General features: G+C 36.8%; 1 protein-coding gene across 6 annotated transcripts in view; it reads left to right on the forward strand.

The window, feature by feature from the left end:
• Window positions 1–22,371, forward strand: part of LOC121323854 (pleckstrin homology domain-containing family G member 3-like) — a 97,821-nt gene that overhangs the window by 28,844 nt on the left and 46,606 nt on the right. For 2 of the 6 annotated variants that reach the window (XM_041265135.1, XM_041265140.1), the window contains exon 1: window positions 19,757–20,010. The exons of 3 other annotated variants lie outside the window; for them this stretch is intronic. In XM_041265135.1, the coding sequence (XP_041121069.1) occupies window positions 19,869–20,010 (142 nt within the window). In that variant the 5' untranslated portion in view covers window positions 19,757–19,868. Of the gene's footprint in view, window positions 1–1,866; window positions 2,074–19,756; window positions 20,011–22,371 lie in introns of those variants that run through there. One more of the 6 variants, XM_041265138.1, reaches the window with a different exon arrangement.

The raw sequence follows: 22,371 nt of genomic DNA on the forward strand, positions 1-22,371 counted from the left end.
TACTCTTTGCTTGCCTTTATGATCCTACCCTAACAAAATTGGGGTAGAAACACGACTCCCATTACTTAAGTTTGAGCTATACAAGGTTTAACTGTGCTCTTCAACACACCTGAACTTGTTAAACCGTGACTAAATAAGCTCACAGTAAAACATGGATGAGATTAAACTGCTGTGCATTAGGAGTTGTACTTGTATCCTAGTGCTAAAAAATACCTTGTTTGTATTCAATAGTCATATACTTGCCAAAGGCCTAAAAGAACAAGGAAAGTTTTTTCCTCATCTTTAATGTGTATGGGATGCTTCCTTGTGAATGTGACAACTCATTTTATCCAAATATCTAGAACATAGCTTTAAAATACATTAATTACCATTTAAAGATAACACTATGTTAATATGGCAAGCTGTTTTAACATTTAATCCTCAATTACTGATATCAGCAGTTTTAATACTGATATCAGTAATGTATTGCTGATATCAGCAATTCTCAATGTTATTTTTTGATATCAGAAATAGAATTGTTGATATCAAAGTGGTACCTTTTTATTTTGATATCAACAATTCTGTTTTTGATATGAAGAATGGCTTTTCAGATATGAAGAATGGCATTTTGTGATATCAACAATTCTATTTCCGATATCAAAAATGCAAGCTAATGAACATCCAGTCAGAATTTTTTATGTTTTTTTTACAGATTCAGTTTTGGACTTCAAAAACCCATACTAATAAGACTGAGACTTCCGGTCGACACATTTGTAAGCACATTATCATGGATATGCCAAGAATGCTGTAACCGATAGTATTAATAATGTTTCTGCTGTATTGAGGCGCGTTTTTTCATCTATAGAATGGCCCAAAACAGACCTGTCTAACGATAACGAAGCATCAGAGTTAGTGACTTTAACACGCTGGTCTTTTCAAAGACTAAGAAAAAGAGATTTAACAGTTTATTGTATGGTCATAACGCATTGTATAACCTATATATTTAAAATTCAGAATGCTTTACCTGAACATTACTACTTCTGTCTTAATTATTTTGAAACTTGTAAGCCTTGTGAGTTCCAGTCCTACCTGGAAGTGCATTTTCTGTGAATTGCTCATATTGCTCATTGTCCATGTCACAAGAATTCTCAGACATTTTTCCAAACACAAAACGGACATGCAGACCGGCTGTAATTCATCACCTAATTAGTATGCATTTCTGATATCAAGAATTCAAACTGGATGCTCATTACTATGCATTTCTGATATCAAGAATTCAAACTGGATGCTCATTAGTATACATTTCTGATAACAAGAATGGCATTTCTGATAGCAAGAATAGTGTTTTTGATATCAAGAATGGCATTTCTGATGGCAAGAATGGCGTTTTTGATATCAACAATGTGATTACAATACTGATATCAAAAAGCCATTTGTGATATCAGTAATGCCATTCTTGATATCTGCAATTGAGGATTAAATGTTAAAATGGCTCGAGACGTTGAGTTACATTTACCTACTTGTATCATTATGTAAAATTGAAAAAATAAATTAACTTTCGGTTGAAATACTGGGGTTAACACTTTTTTAAAAAATGTGACCGATCATCCAAAAATAGCCCCTATCCCTTTTAAAGGTGTGCAGACTTTGAGCACCTTTCTCTTTGATCATTAATCAGCTGTAATTGTACAGTAAACACAGCAGGGAAAGGGAGCCCTGGCTCATGCTCAGGGAGCTGGGACTGTTTGCAAAGCTGGATGGAGTATGCAGCAGCAGCAGCAGGTTAGGGGCTGTGCTGGAAGTGAGAGAGGTGGAGTCTGCTGCAGAGCCATGCCAGTCGCTAACTAGATAGAAGTTTCAAATCACTCGTGTAGAGCAGTGTGGAAGGTCAGTGAGCAAGGGTGGCAGGTGTATAGCAGGGAAGGAGGAAAAGGCAGCCTCTGTGAGTTAGAGGAAGGAAGGGTTTAACAGCAGGGCTGGGATTTGCTATGAGTGGAAGTATTTTTTTTTGCTGGGATTTCATACCTGCACAGGAGGAAACTTTGCTTGAATTCTGCTTTGAAAAACTAAATCCATAGGTGATTTTTCATTAAGGTATGTTTATTATAATTTATGTTTTTTATTATCATTGTTATTTTTGTGTGCAGAGGATTTCTGAATGTTACATTTGAACTTCTTGGTAAAAACATATTTTCTGTTTGTGAGCAGCATGAGAAATAGGGGGGTTTAGTGGAAGATTCAATGATAATATGTCTTGTATATATAAAAAGTAATTGAAGCATGACCATTCTAAATATTTAAACATTCTGTGTTTTTACATAAATACAGAAGTAATGAAATGGTGTGCTGGAGAAAAAAAAAAACAACAACTTGTACCACAGGGATATGAATCGGCCACAAACAAGTAAACACATGATCCAAACTGACAAACAGAAAAAATCCACAAACTGTTTTGGCTTCCTTATGTCCCTACATTTTGGTGTATAAACTGGTGACTGTCATTTCATTTAATATGAAATATATGCATTGATAAAGGATTTTTAATGGTGTATTGCATGGGAAGTCCAAAAGTGTAATATAACAGAACACAAGAAGGAAAATAAACATGAGCAGTTGTTTTTGGATGTGAATTTACACTCCAGCATTAGTCCTTTTGTAATCCAGATATTTTACAAGTTAAATGACAGAGGGGGACCTGGCCAATACTGCTTTCCCAGGAGATTACTTTGTTTGTTATGTGTAAAGCTCTTCAGCTTTGAAAAATGGAGAGCCATTACAGTTAAATGTTTCTTTGTCAAATTGTCAGTGAATTAGCAAGGTGATTCAGCTCTAGTTAGTACTCTGTGTGCCAGTTTCACAAAGCCCCAGTGAAGAGAATTGGAATAAAAGCCACATTATCTCTTTCGCTGGTGGGTACTTGCATTGTGCAATATCTACAGTAGTAGTTTTGTGTCCTAAATACTACTGAAGTGGACGATGGACCCTGTTTTAATTATCTGAATGGATGTTGATACAGTACGTACAGTCACTGTTTTAATGTTAAAACCTGGCCCTTCCTGAGCCAGACTATAAGACGAAAACACTGAAGGGGATTACATGCACTGTAAGAGTTGTAGGCTGATTTAAAACAGTCCAATTATAGTGTGTATTAAGTTCTGATCTGAGTGATTACAGGTCAATTAAGAGTTATGTTGCTTTGTTCTAATACAAACAAGGTCACAAGGGAGGTTTATTTGAATGCATCTGCCAGACAGGTTATTGTATTTAAATAAGCTGATGTATGGAGAAGCTTTGAGGCTATGAAAACAATGTTCAGTTGCAAATCTATGCTTGATATCTGTTGATATTACAGCAAGCTATAGTTCTGAATAAATGTTATGATCTTTGGTTACTTCTGTCTGAGGAACCACATGAGGTTCAAATCCATTTACATTCAATTGTTGCTTTTTGGTTGTTAACTTGACACTTTTTCCCCCTCACCTTCCTCCCCGGGTGTATTTATAGCTCTCCAGGATTTTACTTGCAAATGTAACTGGCCAGGTCTAGCAGAGTTACATAACATTTCCATCTCCGACCACCATCCGACACCATGCTCCCCACGCTTGGCTCTGTTTATAGTGGTGCTTCCATTGTAATGTTAATGTTATGTAGGGAGTTTTACAGATTCTCCTTATACTGAAATTTAATGCATGTGTAGGACCTTTGTTAAAAGTCCAACACCTCTTGATACTGTCAAAGACTTACAAATAAGCCTTGATATATTAATAAGGAACCTTATTAACAGGGGCTACAAGGCATTTATGAAGTACATGGTGCATCAGATATAGTTTTATTGCATATCAGTCACTTTAACAACTGTTATATAACCAGTATGCAGAAGAAAAAAAAAAATACTGTGTTCCACGATGATCTAAATCCATTATTGAAAGTAGCATTCTACAGAATTTTGGAGACCGTTGCAGTTATACATAAATCAGCACTATCATGTTTTTTATGATTTGTACTTTTTGGCTTTAAAGGATTTGTAAGAACCTATTAAGTAGGCAGTATACACAAGACAGCAAGTTTTCAAGAAAGAATGTACCTGGTTGCTAAAGGCCTTGTAATTATAACACAGCATGGGCTACCCTGTGAAGACACAGCATGAGCTAACCCAACCATGAGGAACCTCCCAGGGTGTGTCTTCCTAGCCACAGGATAAAGCCACAAAAGAAACTGATTTAGGGCATCACTTTTAATAAGAGTCTGTAGGACTAAATTTTCCACTTCTAATCTGGAACATACACCTGTTGCTATGTTAGAGTCCAGGTTGTATTTTATTTAATTGTTTAGTTTTTTGTTCACCAGTAGTGTTCAGTAAGTTTAGATTTTATTCCCACGTTTTCTTATAACCTAATATGTTTTTTTTTCAGCTCTAGGAAAGCTTACAGATGACATTTATAACCCTGTGTTACTGCAAGTAGTAGCAGGGGCCCGCTTAGTGCATAGTGGCAAGAAGGCTTCGAGCTTGTGTGTCTCCAATAAAATACAAAGGCAAAAAAGTCAGGTCCATGACTAGCTTTAAGTACCATAACATATTTAGGCCAGGCTGCTATCGCTGTTTCGCATCGATTTTGTGGTCTCAAAATGGAATGCTTTATGAGTCTTTTGATTCTAAACTTCAGGCAGTTGCCATAGGAGTATCCATTGACAAAGAGTGCTGTGTTTCATAACAGTTAGAGAGGCACAGAGCCAGACGGGCTGGTTTCAGTCTGTCCAGGCACTGAGCCTCAGTGTGTCCTGGGGAGTTGCTTCCATCAGTCCTGAAAGGCATTGATGGGACTGTGAGTCTGGGTGGAACAGACTGCTTTATCCACATCCCATACGAGACTTATTGACCACATTCACGGGATACATTGTACTATTAATTCAAATGCCTTTTCACCTCCCGAGGCCTGGGTTCAAATCCAACAGTATGTGACAATATGGGTCATTCCAGCTCTATCAATGTCAGTGACTTGCATACATTCATTATTTTGTTTTGTGGGAATAAATGTGGTCAAAGGTCATTAAATATGCACTTTTTGGACACGTGATCACCATAGTTACAAAATTTAACCCAGAACCCACAAATGAAGAAAACACTTCCTCTGAATTTGGTGCACTGGAGCTGGAACAATTAGCAGTGTGCTTGACAGAGCCCCAGGACTGAATGGCAGGGGTCGTCATTGTTACAGGACTAGCAAGGTTCACGTACAGTAGTAGCGCTTAAGTTAACCTTGAAGCTTTTCAACAAAAACATTTTTCTTTTTTAGAAAAAACAAGGTGTTAACGTTACGGGCAGTGTTGCGGAATCTGACCCCTGTGAGATGGGTTGAGGTTGGAAGCTCTATAAACACAGACCTGGCTCTCTCTCTCTCATGGTGGTTAAGATGGTTGCTTGTGGTGTGCATGGTCGCCGGTTCTCTCCCAGTCTCCGCCCTGCTACATTAACTTGTGGTAAATATTGCCTCCATTGGCATCCTGTTATGGCGTTCAACTATAGAATATGGAAGCATTTCAGTTCATGTGATTGCTCAAAACCAATGGGTTAAACTGTCCCCTGATTAGTTATTTAATTGCTTACAGTATGTTTGTGTGCTCTCATTGGCTACCCCACAGGCTGTGGTTGTCTGACTGGTCCATTCAGCAGTGTATTGATTCTGGAGGCCTGTCTGCTGACCTAACTTGGCAGGATTTTTTGGATTCCAGTAGTCTGTCTCTTGGAATTGCCATGAGCACAGTGTCAGGCTGACAGCAGTTTTAATGACAAAACATTCCACCTAAAAAGACCTGTATTCTTCTGGCTTTATTCTGTAGAAGTTTTACTGCGCTGTCCTAATGTAACAGATCCCATTATACCCTGATTAGTCTAACTTGATGCTGCCCTGCAGTTATTGTGATGCAGTTAGTAGTGAGGCAAGCTTAGACAGATACTCACAGTACTTTAGATAACCCAGCATTTACCAGGAATGTAGCATAATGTACACACACTGCTAGAATGTAGATAGGCGCCAGAGCCCATGAATTAAAATCTGACTAAAAAAGAAAAATAATTTAACTAGCGTACACTATTACACAAGGGTCTTAAATTCTTGATTTTATGAAAGTGCCCTACTTCAGCAAAATAACAGAAACATAAACTACTTAATATGAGGAACCGTTACTGGATTGTATGCTGCGTGCATGGTTGCTGGAATCATGGGAGAATCGCATACTCCTGTGTGTGTGTGTATAGATGGATGGATAGATAGATAGATAGATAATTACACATACACAGTGCCTTGCAAAAGTATTCAGATCCCTGACCAATTCTCTCATATTACCGAATTACAAATGGTACATTAAAATTTCGTTCTGTTCGATATTTTTTTTTAAAACACTTAAACTCAAAATCAATTATTGTAAGGTGACACTGGTTTTATGTTGAAATATTTCTAAGAAAAATTAAAAACTGAAATGTCTTGCTTGCATAAGTATTCAACCCCCACACATTAATATTTGGTAGAGCCACCTTTCGCTGCAATAACAGCTTTAAGTCTTTTGGGGTAAGTATGTACCTGGTTTGCACAGAGTGTCAGAGTGATTGTGGCCCATTCTTCTTGGCAGATTTGCTCCAGGTTGTTCAAGTTGGTTGGACGACGCTTGTGGACCTCAATTTTCAAATAGTGCCACAGATTCTCAGTGGGATTGAGATCAGGACTTTGACTGGGCCACTGAGGGACATTCACCTTTTTGTTCTTGAGCCACTCCAATGTTGCTTTGGCCTTGTGCTTGGGATCCTTGTCATTTGCTGAAAGGTGAATTTCCTCCCAAGCTTCAGTTTTTTAGCGGACTGAAGCAGATTCTCTTGCAGTATTTTCTTGTATTTTGCTCCAACCATTCTTCCTTCAATTGTAACAAGATGCCCAGTCCCTGTTGATGAGAAGCATCCCCACAGCATGATGCTGCCACCACCATACTTCACTGTAGGGATGGTGTGTCTTGAGGCATGGGCAGTGTTAGGTTTGCGCCACACATAGCGCTTTGAGTTTTGGCCAAAAAGCTCTATCTTGGTCTCCTCTGACCACAAAATCTTTTCCCACATCGCAGCTGGGCACTCTCATGCTTTCTGGCAAACTCCAGACGTGCTTTTAGATGGTACTTTTTGAGTAACGGCTTCTTTCTTGCCACCCTCCCATACAGGCCAGTGTTATGCAGAGCTCTTGATATGGTTGACTGGTGCACCATTACTCCACTCCCAGCCACTGAACTCTGTAGCTCCTTCAAAGTGATTGTTGACCTCTCTGTGGCTTCTCTCACAAGTCTCCTTCTTGTTTGAGCACTGAGTTTTGAGGGACGGCCTTTTCTTGGCAGTGCCTGGGTGGTGTGATGCAGCTTCCACTTCCTGATTATTGATCCAACTGTGCTCACTGGGATATCCAGACACTTGGATATTATTTTGTACCCTTTCCCTAATCTATGCATTTGTATTACTTTATCTCTAACTTCTGTAGAATGCTCTTTGGTCTTCATTTTCCTTCAGATTCACAGCCTTACCAATGATCCTTCAACAGTGGGGTTTTTATCCAGAAAATGTGACAGCAACTTTAATGGTTCACAGGTGGAGGCCAATGGTAAGGTAATTGTGTCCTCGTTAGGGCAATTTCTTTCATTGGTGCAAACTGGGAGCTTCCACAGCACAGGGGTTGAATACTTATGCAAGCAAGATATTTCAGTTTTTTTATTTTTCTTAAAAATATTTCCCAACATAAAACCAATGTCACCTTACAATAATTGATTCTGAGTTTCAGTGTTTTAAAATAAAATATCAAACAGAACGAAATTTCAATGTACCATTTGTAATTCAGTAATATGAGAGAATTGGTCAGGGGTCTGAATACTTTTGCAAGGCACTGTGTGTGTGTGTGTGTGTGTGTGTATGTGTGTATATATATATATATATATATATATATATATATATATATATATATATATATATATATGTATATATATATATATATATATATATATATATATATATATATATATATATATACACATAATATGTGTGTGTGTGTATATATATATATATATATATATATATAATATATACATATATATATATATATATATATATATATATATATATATATGTATATATATATATATATATATATATGTGTATATATATAAATATATATATATATAATATATATATATATATATATATATATATATATATATATATATATATATATATGTATATATATATATATATATATATGTAAATATAATTATATATATATGTATATATATATATGTGTGTGTATATGTGTCTGTGTCTGTGTCTGTGTTTGGGTTTGGTAAGTAGGGAAGGCTATTTAAATATTTCACCTTTTTTATATTTTAACATCTTTTATGTGGTGGCTGCATTATTTTCAGTGTGTTTCATTAAATGGTTGAAATTTCCATAGACTAGCCGAGACAGTGTCTCTGTGAAAACAGGTTTCATCTTGGCGGTGAGGAGGTTGCTGTTTATCTTTACAGTCCCTGCCCTGATGCAATTTGAGACTTGCAGATATAGAACAGTTTGTCCCAGTTTTGATGAATGTACAGCTATGGCCAAAAGGTTTGCATCACCAAGAATTTTAGGATTGAGACATTTAAAAAAAAAAAAAAAAAAAAGAACATTTTTACATTTCTTTTATTTAACATCATCTAATCAAATAAACTACAAAATTATATTGCAAAAGCCTACCAGAAGTCATAATAGTAGTACAGTATTTCATGTTAGATTTCAAAGTGTCATATTTTTCAATTTGTCAATTTTGGAATATGTTAACATAACATTTAAGCAGGTTTCATTTGACTTGAATTTAATTCTTTAGGTTGAAGCAAAGCTTTTGGCCATAGCTGTATACTGTGTTGAGTGAGTGAGTGTGTGTGTGTGTGCATCCAACATTAGTATTGCAATTCATTGTGATTCATAGACTTAGGATGACAACAGCCTACATGTGTGTGTTGTTAATAATGACACTCCTTCATTTAAATTATTGACTCGAGTTGCATTATTAACTTGTAAACACAACAGCAATGCCATTATCACTGCTTTATAGTAGCATTGCTTTAAAGTTAGTTATTTACCTTTGTTTGTCTAAACTCCACTAATAGTTTTTTTGAGCAGAGCCCTAGTGTCCATATGACGTGTTTCATCGGTTAAAAAGTGTTTTGAAAACCAATGTCAGCTGTCGTCTTATTAGCCATGCTTTTATTTGCAGTTCAGTTATTTAGTGATAACCAAAAGAGCTGTTTTTCATAGAAAAGAATGAGAGCGGAGTCCGATTTTGTTGTAGAATCAATTATAATATACAGAACTTCATGATCCAGTTTTATTTCTGTTTCTATTGCACTATTCAATCAAACTTTCAGACAGGAAGTGGAATACACCCCTTGATCGCTACACTGCATTATCAAAGCCCTTAATTACATCACCTAGTACAAAGTTTGAGTGAATGTCGCCATTAAAATAGGGAAATAACATGGTTGTTGTATTTTTTTGATTGAATCCTTTGTTTTATAATGGGGTGTTTATGTTTTTGTGAGGGTCCTTTTCATAATCTAATCAAATTGTAGAGAAAAAATTTAGTAGTTTGAAATCAAAGAGCTCATTCTAAGTGTGCTTTGTTTTTAAATAAGCGATTTATAATTATGTGCAGGTCTAGTTATAGAGTTTCAAAGAGTTTGACATGATTTCTTTTTTCATCTCTAATACTGTCTGTACCAGTCTTCATTCAGCTTCCCTTTTCTGTGTCTGAACAAAGCAACACTTATTGTGGTATTTTCCACAGCAGAACCAAAGTTCAGCAATAGAGTATGCTGGCTGTGGCGTCATGACTTTCAGGCTGGGTACGTCTCTTCTGTGTGCTCAGATCTGCCCACCACTGAGGCCCACTATGTTGTTTTCATCCTTTTGGATGTTTGTTTTTTTTTGTCCATTGTTTTCCTAAATTTGTTTTTAAGTGAAAACAATTCTCTGTGGGACTATTAAGAGTAATGATGTTGTGCTATTTTAAAACAATAATTTTGTTGCTTTAATTTTGGCAGGGACTGTTTTTATAAAATACAAAATGCAAATCCAATATAGGTTTTAAATATTATTCAAATACAGTATTTGGCTTCCCTGCCTTTTACTTCTATCTGTTTTGTTTTTTTTGTGTGTGTTTGCTTGTTTAGCTTTTTTTTTTTTTTTTTTTTTTTTTTTTTTTTACAAATGTTCTGTGTAGTCTGGCAAAAGTATAAAAATGAAAGAGGAAAATTGAACAATAGACCATTTTCAATAATACAGACTGAAGGCTCGATTTTTAGTAAATGCAGAAAAGGTCTTTCTTAATTCCTGCACGGGATGAAATCCCTGGTGGTTTATTTATGTGTGCCACACTTTACATTTGTCCATATTGTTAAATTGTGATTAAACTTTGTATTAACAGTATTATGCTTGTGTTATTGGAAGTGTCAGATTGTGGGGATGAATGGAGGTGTCTTTCTGCCTGAAGACCAGAAGCTGTTCTGCATACTGTAAATCACTCATTTTAATATAATTTACTGTGACATTAACACCTTATTTACCTTAATGGCATCTAGGTCTTCAGTACAACTTATCAAGTTTTCATTGCTGTTTATTATTCTGTGTTATTCTTTACATAATATTGACATTCAATACCTTCGTCACACTGCTAGTTCTGATTTTAGATGATCTGGCTTTGGCCATGCATGTCACCAATTATTTAATTGTGGCATTTATGTTTAACATTGCTTTAAAATGACACCTGCATACTAGTTGCTTTAAATTTTCCAAAGCTGATTACTTTTTAACAGCTTAAACATTGTATGTATGTGTTTTGTTTGTTTGTTTATGGGTGGGGGGTGATGCTGGTGATGTGAAACTGATGATGTATCAGCTTTGTAGATGAAAAGGTCAGTTGTCACTTGAAACACTGGCTTTGTTGTCTGGGTCCGAATTCCTCAAAGAACTGTCACTTCCAAACCTGATTATTCCCTGCTGTGTAAATCGTCTAGAGTATAATATTTGTGGAGTAGCAGGTCAGTTGAGTTTAGGGTAAGAGGAGGGCACTAAAATCCATTGCAAACAAATTGTACATTGTGACAGAGAATCTGAATACATTTAACACGGAAAAATATGGTTTTCCTGTAATCGTACTTGAATTACAAGAAGAGAAAAAAAAAAAAGCTGTCTACTGAAACCAAAATGTTTGTGAAGCGAAGTAATTTTCTGTGTGGGACTTGCGTAATGGAAAATCAATTGCAAACATCAATATTGTGCTAATCATTAGCCAGTTGGTGCTTCAGTAGCAGTTCAGTCACCTTGAAGTGCTATGATGCACATTTAACCACTATTCTACTTCATTTGTACAGTACCGTAAGTGCCCCAGGTCTAAAATGAATTGGTAAGAACCCCAGTTTTCTAGTGGGAACTACTACACCTGTTAAACACCTTATTGGTAGTTCTCCTCAAACTCAAACCTCAGAGTGGAGCAAGGTAACCAGTGGACTACCACAGGGATCCTTATTAGGTCCTCTGCTATTCCTAATCTACATTAATGATTTAGATTCTGATATAGTAAGCGAACTTGTTAAATTTACAGATGACACAAAAATAGGATGAGTGGCAAACATTGTTGCAGCAGCAAAGGTCATTCAAAATGATCTAGACAAGATTCAGAATTGGGCAGACGCATAGCAAATTACATTTAATAGAGAAAAGTGTAAGGTACTGCACACAGGAAATAGAAATGTGCATTATAAATATCATATTGGAGGTACTGAAATTGAAGGAGGAATCTGTGAAAAAGACCTAGGAGTTTGTTGACTCAAATATTTTCATCTAGACAATGTGGGGAAACGATAAAAAAGGCCAACAAGATGCTGATATATTGTAAAGTATTGAATTTAAATCAAGGGAAGTAATTTTAAAACTGTACAATGCATTAGTAAGACCTCATCTAGAGTGTTATATTCAGTTTTGGTCACCTCGCTACAAAAAGGATATTGCTGCTCTAGAAAGAGTGCAAAGAAGAGCGACTAGAATTATTCCGGGCTTAAAAGGCATGTCATATGCAGACAGGCTAAAAGAATTGAATCTAATCAGTCTTTAACAAAGAAGACTATGCAGCGACCTGATTCAAGCATTCAGAATTCTAAAAGGTATTGACAATGTTGACCCAAGGGACTTTTTCGACCTGAAAAAAGAAACAAGGACCAGGGTCACAAATGGAGATTAGACAAAGGGGCATTCAGAACAGAACATAGGAGGCACTTTTTTACACAGAGAATTGTGAGGGTCTGGAATCAACTCCCCAGTAATGTTGTTGAAGCTGACACTGTGGGATCCTTCAAGAATCTGTTTGAGATTGTGGGATCAATAAGCTACTAACAGCCAAACGAGCAAGATGGGCCGAATGGCCTCCTCTCGTTTTGTAAACTTTCTTATGTCCTTTTCATGTTGTAAAAAACCTTAGAGCTTTGGTCTACCAGCTTTTCACTGAAGGTTGTGCCCTTGTGACCAGGAAAGCATTCAGGCGTGGGTTGTGTTGGTGGTGACTTTGTTTTCATAAGAATCAGGAGTCAGTTTAGTGCAGGCAATGTGCTGGAATTCCAAGAATTGGTGGGACATTGGAATCCGCATTATTTCACCGTCTGCTTCCCTGAGGCCAAAAGACTGGATCGGCCTGGCAGCTTGATTAACTTGTCAAGCCTGGCAGGGGAGCTGCACTTGCAGGAAGTTGTGGCTGTCGGGGGAGCTGTCAGGCACACAATTATGACATTTTCATTTCTATCATAAGAACAATTAATCCAATTAAGATCATACTTGGTACGATTTGTTCCTTAAGTCCTTGAGGGTATGCACTGTTCCAGAATGAACAAAGGCTGCTGTGTATCTTCAGGAACGGGATTAAAAAACTACATGCTGCATATCAATTAGATGATATTTGTGTGTTTTTCATAAAAACAGATCATGACATCAGAGAGCTGCATTAGTTAAAGACCAAGTCGTCTTAAATGACACTTTCAGTTTTATTCCCCTTATTTTTTTTATTTATAATTGAGTGGTACCGTGTGTGTTTTTTTTTTTTTTTTTTTTTTTTTTTTTTTAATATTTAGTATTAATAGTATGTGTTGAGGTTGTTTGACTAGGAGTTTAGGAGATGCTCTTTTAGTTATAGATGCACCCTTCCTCTCCACCACCAACCCTACACAATTAAATTTTTTACTTGCAACGTTGCAGACAGACGTAAAGCAAATCTTGCCGTGCATGAGGAATTCTCAGTGGACCAAGACAATAAGTAACTACCTTGAAAAACATAACATCCACAACCTTCCTGTCAAGGCAAGGTTATGTGGTTTAATAAGGGTGTACCACAGAACATTCCTGTAACTGACATGCATCCAATTATTTTGGAAAATTTAAATCCTTTCTGAACGGATACTGTAAACAATAGCTACTGCACATAACCATGCAAAGTATATTACAATATGTCTTCTAAAATTTAAAGGATCCAGAAAAACTAAGTGTTGTTTCATGTATTTAATTTTTACTGGTTTCATTTTCTATTATATGAGGTTTATATGATTCTCTGTTATTTGTGCTATTTGTTTTTGCTATACTGAGGGTGCAATATTAGGGTTTAAATTGCTTAATCACAGTATTAATGCTCTGTACTGGCCAGCAGTAAAAAAGCAGCAATAACTCCACCTCTGCACATATGAGTATTGATATTTTCTGGTATGAGGAAATTGGTTCAGTAAAAGGAGTCCTCCAGGTAGATTTTTCTGGTGAGTAAGCAGATTTCCATTGCTCAGTGCAACACTGATATACTTCCTCCTCCTCGCAGCCTTGGATTCAGTTCCGAAGCATTTGTGGCTGTTTCGAAGTTGTTAAGCATGGGTAATAATGATATAAGCAGATAATTATGCATAATAGGATATTTAAACTCTTTAAACAGACTATTGGGAGAATGTAGGTGTATCCATTTAAGCTCTCGCTGCCTCCCATTCACAGTCCTCTTATTTTAATGAAGCCACTTGATGCTTCGTGCTGATGTGGAGTTACCATGGGGCTATGATACCTGACAGCAGGTGGCACTAGCTGGAGGGCAACACTTTTCTAGGAGTACTACTGGGGGTCTCTGGGGATGCTTCCATATACTGGAAACCATTACAAACTGCAGCATTTCCACTGGAACACTCAAGTTGCAGCACCCCATAAAAAAATAAACCTTTGTCGTCAGTTTACTACCAGTTTGTTGCATCTGGCAAAGATTTGTTTTAGTTAAAGGGTTAACAGAGAATGAGCCGGAAGGTGACTTTGTTGAGTAAACATGAGGGAAGATTATCAGCTTAGTGAAGAAACTGATTGTGTTACAAGCTATACAAGTTGACGAACAAGCATTGCAGTCCTCTTGCTCACTAAAAGCATGAGAAGACATTTTTACAATAAGAGACGAGGTATGCTAAAATCAAATGTAAAACCTGAAGTGAAAAATCCGGGGTTATTTTTGATTCTGCACTTTCCTTTGAACCATATATAAAATACATACATAATACACACTAGAGTGTCCTTTTAGCATTTAAGAAACATTGCAAAAGTTAGGTAATTCTTGTCCTTGGATGATGCAAAGAAATTAGTACATGCTTTTCATTTTTCTAGGTTAGATTACTGTAACGCTTTATTTTCTGGACTTACAGGTCATACTATATCACGGCTACAGCTTTTGCAAAATGCTGCTGCTAGAATACTAATTAGAACAAAAAAAAAGGGCTCACATTACACCTGTGTTGGCATCATTGCACTGGCTTCCTGTGCATTACAGAATTGATTTTAAAATTATATTACTAGTTTTTAAGCACTGAATGAACTACCTCCACAATATCTAAATGACATGCTAATTCTTTATTAGCCTGAACACACTCAGATCTGCAAATGCAGGCCTTTTATGTAATCCAAGGGTGAATGGTAAAAGGATGGGAGAGGCTGCTTTCTGTTTTAATGCCCCCACACTCCCCACAGTCCTTACCCCCTTTTATCAGAGATTCGTCTTCAATTGCAATCTTCAAGTCTCGATTAAAAACGTACCTTTTTAATGTAGCTTTTCCATAACATTTTTGTTTTATTCTGAATTTTATTGTTACTTCTGTTTTTAATAACTGTACTCTTTACTTACTGTTCATTGAATTTTTTGTATTTTTTTCTGTATGTAAAGTGCTTTGAATTATATTGTACATGAATTGCGCTATATAAATAAAGGATTTATTATTATTATTTTAATGCTGTGCTTCCCTTTAGTGGTTCCACCAGGGGTAAAGACTGTTACAGTGGTTGTAGCAAACACAATAATTCCATTTACCTGTCTTGCACTTCCATTTACCATCCAGGTCTCAAATTTCCAGTTTTGAAAAAAAAAAAATGTATTTTAATTTGAAAATTTGATATCTGGCACTACACCGGGTTACAGAAATGTTGTCTCCATGCTTTCCTGTAGTGTTGCACTTCCTTGGTCATTTTAACTGGACACAGAAATTGTCCCCACCTCCAATACCTTCTTTCCTGTTAACTGAACAGCAGCTTCTCCTGTTAACCGCAGTGTTTTGCACCCAGTAGCCTGCTTTGACTTGTGGAATGAGGTCAGTGAAAGACCTGTTATATAAATATTAAGGCAGCAGTATTAAAATCAACGATCTGTGTTAAAATAAGTTATTGTAGCATTATATAACATTGTGTAACAAAAAAATAATAATAATTTTGTTCCTCGGTAGTAAGTGTTATTTCCTAAATGCTTATGCCTCAAAAGTATAGAAAATGGCTATTATTCCCCACAAACTTTGCTTTTGTGACCAGGACAGTGATATTTCAAAATATCACTATTTCCAATGGTAAAAAGGGCAAATGTGTGTCTTTTCGTTCACATAAAGTCAGAAAAAAACAACATATGAATCCAAATTAACATGTATTTATACTAAAGTAATACAAAGATGACTACAAAAGATTTAGAAGTGAGTAGTTTTTCGAGATTTACAATTATACTGTAAATCTTGAAAAACTACTCACTTCTAAATCTTATCACTGTCCTGGTCACAAAAGCAAAGTTTGTGGGGAATAATAGCCATTTTCTATACTTTTGAGGCATAAGCAATTAGGAAATAACACTTACTTCCCAGGAACAAAAATTGTGTTGCATAGTATAATCATTATACATTTCTCTTGCGCACAATAACCATGTCTCCTTGCGTTATCTCAAACCAGTGCAAACTGGGATCATGGAAGATTTGTATCCAACTTTTTTGCAAACACTGACAAAGCAAATGTTGCACTGGGTCATTTGCCTTGATTTGCAAAGCTGGGAAAACACAGCAATTAAAGTGTTTGAGCAAGCTGTTTTAAAGTGATTGCACATGTGCAACGAAGTGGGATTGCAAGTGGTGTGTGTGCATATTGAGAACGCCAGGGGGAAGTTCAAAATTATAAAAGCACTTTTGTCTAATGGTAGAACTTTTTTTTTTTTTTTTTTTTTTTTTTTTTTTTTTTTATCCTGTTTTTATTTATTTTAAAGATTTAATTAAGTCCAAACTTGGTCGCAACTATGGGATGTAGCACAAAATCAAGGTCTGGAAGCCAAACTGTTTATATATAAAAAAAAAAAAAAAAAAAAAAAAAGGTTATTTACTGACTGCAGAGACAACATGATTACAAGAGGAAGCTAAACCACAGCTTCCTGTTTTAATAATAGCCCCCTGTCTCCTTTTCTTTCTAATCTGCTTTATAAACAAACAGGCTTTGGTTGTTACTTTTTGGTATTGTTTAAAAACAGGGATGTAAACAAAGATCACCATTGCAGAGCAGTTTGATCCCTTCCTGGTTATGAGTTTAATAAGACGCACCTGAGAGTGTTCTCTGTACACTGGCTGATCTCAAATGAAACCCTGGAATGGGTGTAACTTCTATGCAATAGGGTTATTTCCCTCCCTGAAAAATAACAATAATTGACCATTTGATGTTTTGTAACTACTGAAAGTCAATATGAGATTGACATTTTTTTCTTGCGCCCTTTTTGCAACACGCTATCTTTTATTTTTGCATTGATCTCTTTTATGCCGACTGGGATGTGTGAAAGTAACGAGGTCTGTTCATTTTGCAGTTTAAAACAGGATATCTGGTACTGCACTAAACCAGTCTTTGTTTGCAGGCTTGCAGATACTGCTGAACCTCCTTGGCCATTTCACCTTCAGTTGCTTTTTTCATGATATTAACCAAATAGCAGAGAAGTTTCTTAACCCTAATGTAGTACCAGATATTCTGTTTTCAAATGAAAATGCATGTTTGTTATAAGATCAGAACTGCACATTTAAGACCTGTGTAGCTAATGGAAGTTCAAAACAGGAAAGACTCATAGAATCATTTTATAGCTGCATTCACTTTAAGGGGGACGAACTATGTCCATTTAGCAGCAGCAAAGCAAACTTCATTATGCCAGTATGGCATATTCCCTCGGTTTGAGGGGAGGTTATGATAGCTCCAGGGGATGAAATATGACTCATAGCAGTCTCACCCATTCCAGGTTTTAATACAAGCTTGATTAGGCACAGTGTTTATGAAACAAACTCCACATGTACCTTATTAAACTCAGAGTAAAACCAGGACTGGATCACACTGCTATACAATGGGATGTATTTCCAATCTTGAGCTTAGCATGTTAGTGACAGTGTAGTGTTTGCTAACAGGTGCAGTGTACCTCCAATTGCTTCAGACGAGGGTGTGGGATCCACTGCTTAATTTTATTTAGGCGTGGGGTTGTTGAAGCTGTCCTGATTTTTGTCCGGTCAAGATTTCTCTGCAGTTGCTGAGAAGTATGGAAGCAGAGTGATGGTTTTTCAAATGTATATCTATAGATCACCACCTCCCGATCAGTCAGTCTGGCAAGGACCCCGTTTTCCACACAAATGTGGAGTGTGCAATACCTTTGAAGAGAATCAGTTTGAAAGGTGGTCAAAGCACCCCAGTGCTGAGATGCAGGGCTTCCAGGCTTTTCTTCCATTCTTTAAATAAGTTAGACAAAACATAGCAGGTTTTGGTCAATTTATCCTCATTTTGAGATTATGGTAGCTGCTGTAGCAGAAAAACAATCTGTCTACCTTATGTCTAATAGTGCATTAATAACCTATATAGTAAATGGCAGTTCTTCTGATGGGGCTTGCCAAGTCTGTTCAGAGTCAGTATGGAATTCATAAAAAATGGGTTAAGAAAATGAACTCTGAAACCTGTGGGCTTTATGGAACAGTGACATTTTTTTGGCACACTTGCCCCCACTTCCCAAGCCATAAGTATATTTGCATGCAGACAATTCTCAATGTGAAACTTTTGTGTAGAAGAACAAGTGTGACTTGAGCGACTGCAAAACTACCACTCCTACCGTGCATTTTAACAACGGCTTTGCTCAGGTTAACTCCTGTATCCTCCCTTGCTTTTAAAACTGTTCTCGTGTGTATTGAGCAGATTCCAGATACAGCATGGTAGCCTAGGTATGATGCTGTTCATCTGCTACTGCAATTTTAACTGCTGACCCAAGAATCCATTTCTACTTCAAAGCAGCTGTGTTTTATAGCAACTTCAAATTCAAAGTATTACACAGTGCTTCTGAAGAACACATGTGTGCACTGCAACACTGAAAAGTGACCCTGGATTATAACAGATTAATTCCTGTCAATCTTGCAGGCATGTTGCCCAATTTAGAGAGGGCCTCTGTTAGTTCAGATACCTCTGGAATTGTATTCATGGAAAAGAGGAAATGTGTTTTTTGGTGTTATGTGGCTTGTGTGTTTAAGACTGTGCCCACTTGGCCTCTCATAAGACGATATGAAACTGGAAAACTAACATTTGATGCCAAATGTCATTTGAAGTAAAACAGTACAACTTCATCAATGTTCTGCAACTGCTGTATGAGACCACACAATGCAAACTACAGTGCAAGTAACAAGAATAACAGACCTTTCCTTGTAGTGAAATATATCTTGCAGCAGCTGTTACCTGTAAGGGGAGGGGTTATTGAAGTATTTTAGTTGAGGTTTAGGGAATGGGGTTACCCTACGAGGATAATGCTTCCTATCACATTGAAACACAGAATCTAGTCATTGCTCATTACAATACTGCAAAATGTGTACATTTGTGTATACAGTGACTCGTGTGTGGGTCACTGGGATGAATGATGTATATACCTGCCACCTGTGACTCTGCTGTCTAGTGGTATAAAACACACTGAACTGCTTGCATTACAAATTTTTGATAATGCCTACTTGACTGTTCTTTTCTTAATCGGCTGCTCCATTTATAATACATACAACCACCGACTTGGCAGATAGCAGTGTTCTGACTTTTAGTTTGAAAATAAATCATTTATAATGTATTCTATCTTCGAACAAAGGGTGTGTCAGACTGTTTGTTTTAAACTTTTCCAAGTTGATGACATACAAGTTAAGTCAGCTTTGGGATAGCATTTCACACAATGCATTCCTGGGCAGTATCTGGCCTCTGTCAGAATGTCTGGCTTTTTTTTTTTCCCCTTCTGATCTCAGTGTGACGTTTTCATTAGCTTCCTTTTCAAGCACACGGGGCGTGTTTTATATATGATTGTAAAATGAGCCCAGGTGATTTTTTTTTTTTTTTTTTTTTTTTTTTTTACCTGTGACTTCAGCTGTTAGACTCCACACCTCAGTTCTGCAGTAAAAGTGAACACAGAGAGTCTGCCTAAGAGAAGGTGGACTCATGTGGAAACTGGGCTTATTCGTCATTTCTTTCTCGCCCCTTATCCTGAGTTAAAGCTATGAGCCTTTGGAACAAAAATGAGGATAAGTGTGTGGGTTTAATTCTCAAGCCTGGGATGGTACATTTTTCTGTTTTGAAGAATCTTTGGGAGGATCGGAACCTCATGAACGGGTTTAATAAAAGGATTTCCAGGTGGTTTGGTAAGTAGGGAATGTTTTTGTGGAGGGTAACAACTTGTCATAGTAGCTGGAAAGGAAAACGAAACGGAAAATACTTCAACCCAAGGGGTGTAATCATGCCTAAAAAAAATGAACCGTTTACTTTGTATACACAACAATAGATTGAAAAAAGCAACTTTTAACACAGTATGTATTGGGGTGTATATGTTTTTAATACTGATGTTTAGAATCTGTAATCTCTGTATTGAAATAGCTATGTGAAATCTGTGAAAATTGGACTGAAAATAATATTTGCATAAAGTAATTAAGAAATCCTATACTTGTAGACCAATTGCTCTTCATGGGGTAGAAAGAGGACGTACTGCAGTGACAAACCATGTATCCATTCCAAGGGTGTTTTCTTACTATCCTCTGAACGATGCTGTGCAAACGTGTAGATTTCTAATACAAGACACGGTGTTGAAACATAGTGACTCATGATGCTTTCAGAGATTCGACATCATCAATCTGAAAGTGGTCTGTTTGCTTTGAGAGATAACGTACAGGGTTGTTTCTTACTGTAAAAAGGGAGCGTAATATTGTAGTAAAATCACACTTTATTCACTCCTGCATAGTTTAATACTCGTGCATTCTTCTTTTATGAGAAAACATTATCGCTTTCCAGTTTATTTCCATTCCCTGAAGGTAACTGCAGACACAAATATATAGATGTGGTTTTGTGTGTGGCGTTTTGGTATGAGAACTACAGGGTGTGTGCTTTGATTTATCCTTCAGAACAGAAATATTTAAGTGGGCCATTATGAGAGAGAGAGATTTCCAAACACCTACAGCACAGTTAACCCTATTGCAATTCACGCACACAACAGAACAGTATCTTCCAACCTTTAAGGCAGTTCTACACAGCAGCCTTTTATTGGGGGGTGGTGGTGGTGGTGGCGGCATGTGTGTGTTAATCTCAATTAAGTCATCTTTAAACGGGGGTTCCTACCACAAAGTCTTTCACTTTCCCTAATGAAAATCATAATGTTCATTAACGGAAGTCATCTTGTAGTGGTATAACTTTTTTCTGTCACAACCATAAGTCTTGTTGGTGCTTATTTAACACTGACATTGTACCACTTCCCCTTTCAGGAATAGTAAAAACAGTGAATTGCTGTCAGTTTGAAATGGACCTGTCTGGGCTTTTCATAGGAGTTCATGGTTTGGCTTTCAAATTGAAAGTCCAGCAAAGCAGAGTCAGGACAGGCTGGTTTTGAGTTGCTGCTCCTGTTTGAAAATATTTACTTTTAAAGGCAAGCATCCAAACTCTGTTTGGCAACTCTTTTCCCCTACCAGTTCATAATCGCACAGCCATTCTGCAGACTGTAACCATTTTCCTCCTATTAGAAGCACGGTCAAGTAATGACAGTCACTTCAGATCATGTGTGAACCCTCATGGTACATTCTAGCGAATACAAAACTGTCCCGTACAACACAGTTTAAATACAGGCTATTCGTCGCTGTCACGGAATGAACATTCAGAGATTCTTTCTTAGTTCTAATTCTTTAGTTGACATAGTTTACCTTCAGAATATAGAACACCAATAAATCTAAATAACTTCTATATTGTTTTTTAAATAAATACTACTTCATTAGAAACAGTAATCTGAATAGTTGAATTATCTTGTCATGCTGGGTCTGATGTCATCTGTGGATGTACTTTACCTCTCTGTTCAGTGATGTGGTTTTTGCAGGTAGAGGCCTGCAGAAAAGCACTGCAGGCTGTATTGTATAGGTCATGCTGTTCATTATTGCCTGGCCAGCATCTCATTCTTGGTATGTTTGTATTATTTAAGACACTGGGAGATTCTCAACCTTTTTCGGTTGTTTTGTTTTTACAGAAAATAAATTTACAATACTGAAACTAAATACCTGACTGAATAGTAGCACAGACATTAAAAAATAAAAAGAAGAGATAGAGGTTTAACCTGAGTGCTCTAAGACGCAGCTTCAGTATGTTTCTGCTCAATGAATGTGTCATGTTTAAACATGTGAATTTTGCTACATTTTGACTGCACTACTACATTTCCCAGACTAGTGATTTCCTGTGTAGTTTTTTCAAACCCATTAAGAGACTTGCATGGGGATACTTCTCTAAATCAAAATAACCATATTGTGGAGCTCAGTGAGTCTCCTATAGCTCTAGAGCTATCCGTTGGATAGTAGAGGCTTAAGGCATTTCTGAATAATCCCTACCCGTATAGGCCAACTAAGAAGGGAAAATAATGTTTTCACTAATACCATTGATGTCGATAGTTTTCTCTTTTTGCGCATTAGCTCCAGTTTAATCTGTCAAGGTAATGATTAAGTCTTCTTTAGGCTGTTAAAACAAAACAAACTAAA

The sequence above is a fragment of the Polyodon spathula genome, chromosome 12 (genome assembly GCF_017654505.1).
Source record: "Polyodon spathula isolate WHYD16114869_AA chromosome 12, ASM1765450v1, whole genome shotgun sequence".
Classification (NCBI taxonomy): Eukaryota; Metazoa; Chordata; class Actinopteri; order Acipenseriformes; family Polyodontidae; genus Polyodon; species Polyodon spathula.